The 1,661-nt window shown below is 34.3% G+C and overlaps 1 protein-coding gene across 1 annotated transcript; it reads right to left on the bottom strand.

Moving 5' to 3' along the window:
- Window positions 1–427: 427 nt before the first annotated feature.
- Window positions 428–1,429, bottom strand: LOC138900984 (F-box protein PP2-B11-like). Its single transcript, XM_070188684.1, has 3 exons — window positions 1,322–1,429; window positions 1,118–1,203; window positions 428–1,032 (listed from the first exon to the last, which is right to left on the bottom strand). The coding sequence occupies exons 1-3, from the start codon at window positions 1,322–1,324 to the stop codon at window positions 624–626; spliced, it is 498 nt and encodes a 165-aa protein (XP_070044785.1). The 5' UTR covers window positions 1,325–1,429; the 3' UTR covers window positions 428–623.
- Window positions 1,430–1,661: the final 232 nt, after the last annotated feature.

Raw genomic sequence — 1,661 nt, forward strand, 5'->3', positions numbered from 1 at the left:
ACAGCGCTGAGAGAGATCGGCCAGATTTTACTAGTTGCGGAGATTTGAGGCATAGCTTCACAACGTCCGCAACCCTGAAGTCTCCTTCTATGTTATCATTGCTGTTTATTTTGTTTTAGCGACCATTATTGTTGCCACTAAAACTCATTTTTATTTTTTTGTTGTGGTGAAATTGCAAGGGGTGTTAAATGTGGTTAAATTTATTTATTTATTTTGTTAAATTTGAAATTCAGTATACTTTATACGAGTTGTGAACTCATTTTCACAATGTAAGAACGTATGGATAGAGCCAGAATTTAAAACTTATGAGTTATTTTCTTATTGTAGTAAGGCACATGACAAAAACATTTTTAATTTGCGTTTTCCTCTTTTATTTGTTATAATATTCTTGCTTTTTATTGATCAAAGAGTACACCAATTATCTAAGTAGTAGAAATCGTAGAAGCTTTTATTATAATTCAGAATAAGGTAATAAAGATGGATCATAAATAAGATCACAGGCACTTACAAGAAGCTCACTTTTATCATAGAGAAAGAGTGATTTTATTAGAAAATGATAAAGACAAACACGACAAAGATGCAAAATAGAAAACATAAAGGCCACTTGGTAGAGATCTATCCAATTAGTTTGGACGAATGTCGAAGCCCTTAACAATGATGCCAGATTTCCAAGTTTTGTCATTGATTTCCATCAACCTCATTTCGACTTCACCATCCTCTCCTAAGTTGTTGAAAAACTCACCAAGCTTGATTTCTAACCAGCCATCACTTCGGAGATGTGGGAACCGGCCAAGTTCTCCTGGTAATTCCTTTTTCTTCGAGATGAAAACAGTGGTACCCTCAATGCCAGCGCCCTCCGCCACTTCGTTCACAAATCTTAGCGATGCTGTGGCTCGTTCAAGTTCACGAGGGTTATCTGTTAACTTGAACACTAAATATACAGCATAACTAGTCTTTCGAATAAGATTTTTTGTCTCGATCTTTCCATAAATGTCAAGCCAAGCTACCCTAAGAAGCTCTGCCACTTCAATACTGTAGTACAAAATGTTAAGATCGGATTAAAATATATTTCTCATTTTAATGAAATTTAGAGAGAGATAGTTAGAGAGAGACAGACTTAGGATCAACAGTTTTCCATGTCCAGTACTGAGGATTGTCCACCCATGTAATTGAAAGGTCTCTTGCGGCTATCCACTGGCCTTGCTGATTAAATACAATATATTAACACTTGATCAGTTGTTACGTAATTTTCAAACATCAATTATGAAAGTAAACACAAGAAAGAAAGAGTAAGAATATACTAACGAGAAGAATAACTTACCATCTTTCTTGTATTGCTATGTATGATATGATGCTCGCTCTTTATATCTTTTTAGTTTGCTCTACTCCCTTTTGCTTCGTCCTGATATTTATAGAGCATTTACTGGACTCCAAAATTTTTCACCATAGTACTATAGTAGGTGCGTTAACAAGAACAATTTTTTTATTTGAATGTTAAAAACGTGTCTATTGGCAAACCCTTTGTAATACGGCTCATTCTGCCATTGTTGAAACAGATAAGGTTGTCTTTTTAGGACCATTTGGATATTCTTGAAAAGATATGTTAAGTTGCACATATATTATTTAGTCACTATTGTATTTTTTGGGACAAAATGGTAAAT

Source organism: Nicotiana tomentosiformis, chromosome 11 (assembly GCF_000390325.3).
Source record: "Nicotiana tomentosiformis chromosome 11, ASM39032v3, whole genome shotgun sequence".
Classification (NCBI taxonomy): Eukaryota; Viridiplantae; Streptophyta; class Magnoliopsida; order Solanales; family Solanaceae; genus Nicotiana; species Nicotiana tomentosiformis.

What these genes read in the sequence shown, in the direction of transcription:
- LOC138900984 (XM_070188684.1), bottom strand. An exon ending in TGGAAAACTGTTGATCCTAA is followed by an intron (nt 1,033 to 1,117) that starts GTCTGTCTCTCT and finishes TTTGTACTACAG; the next exon opens with TATTGAAGTGGCAGAGCTTC.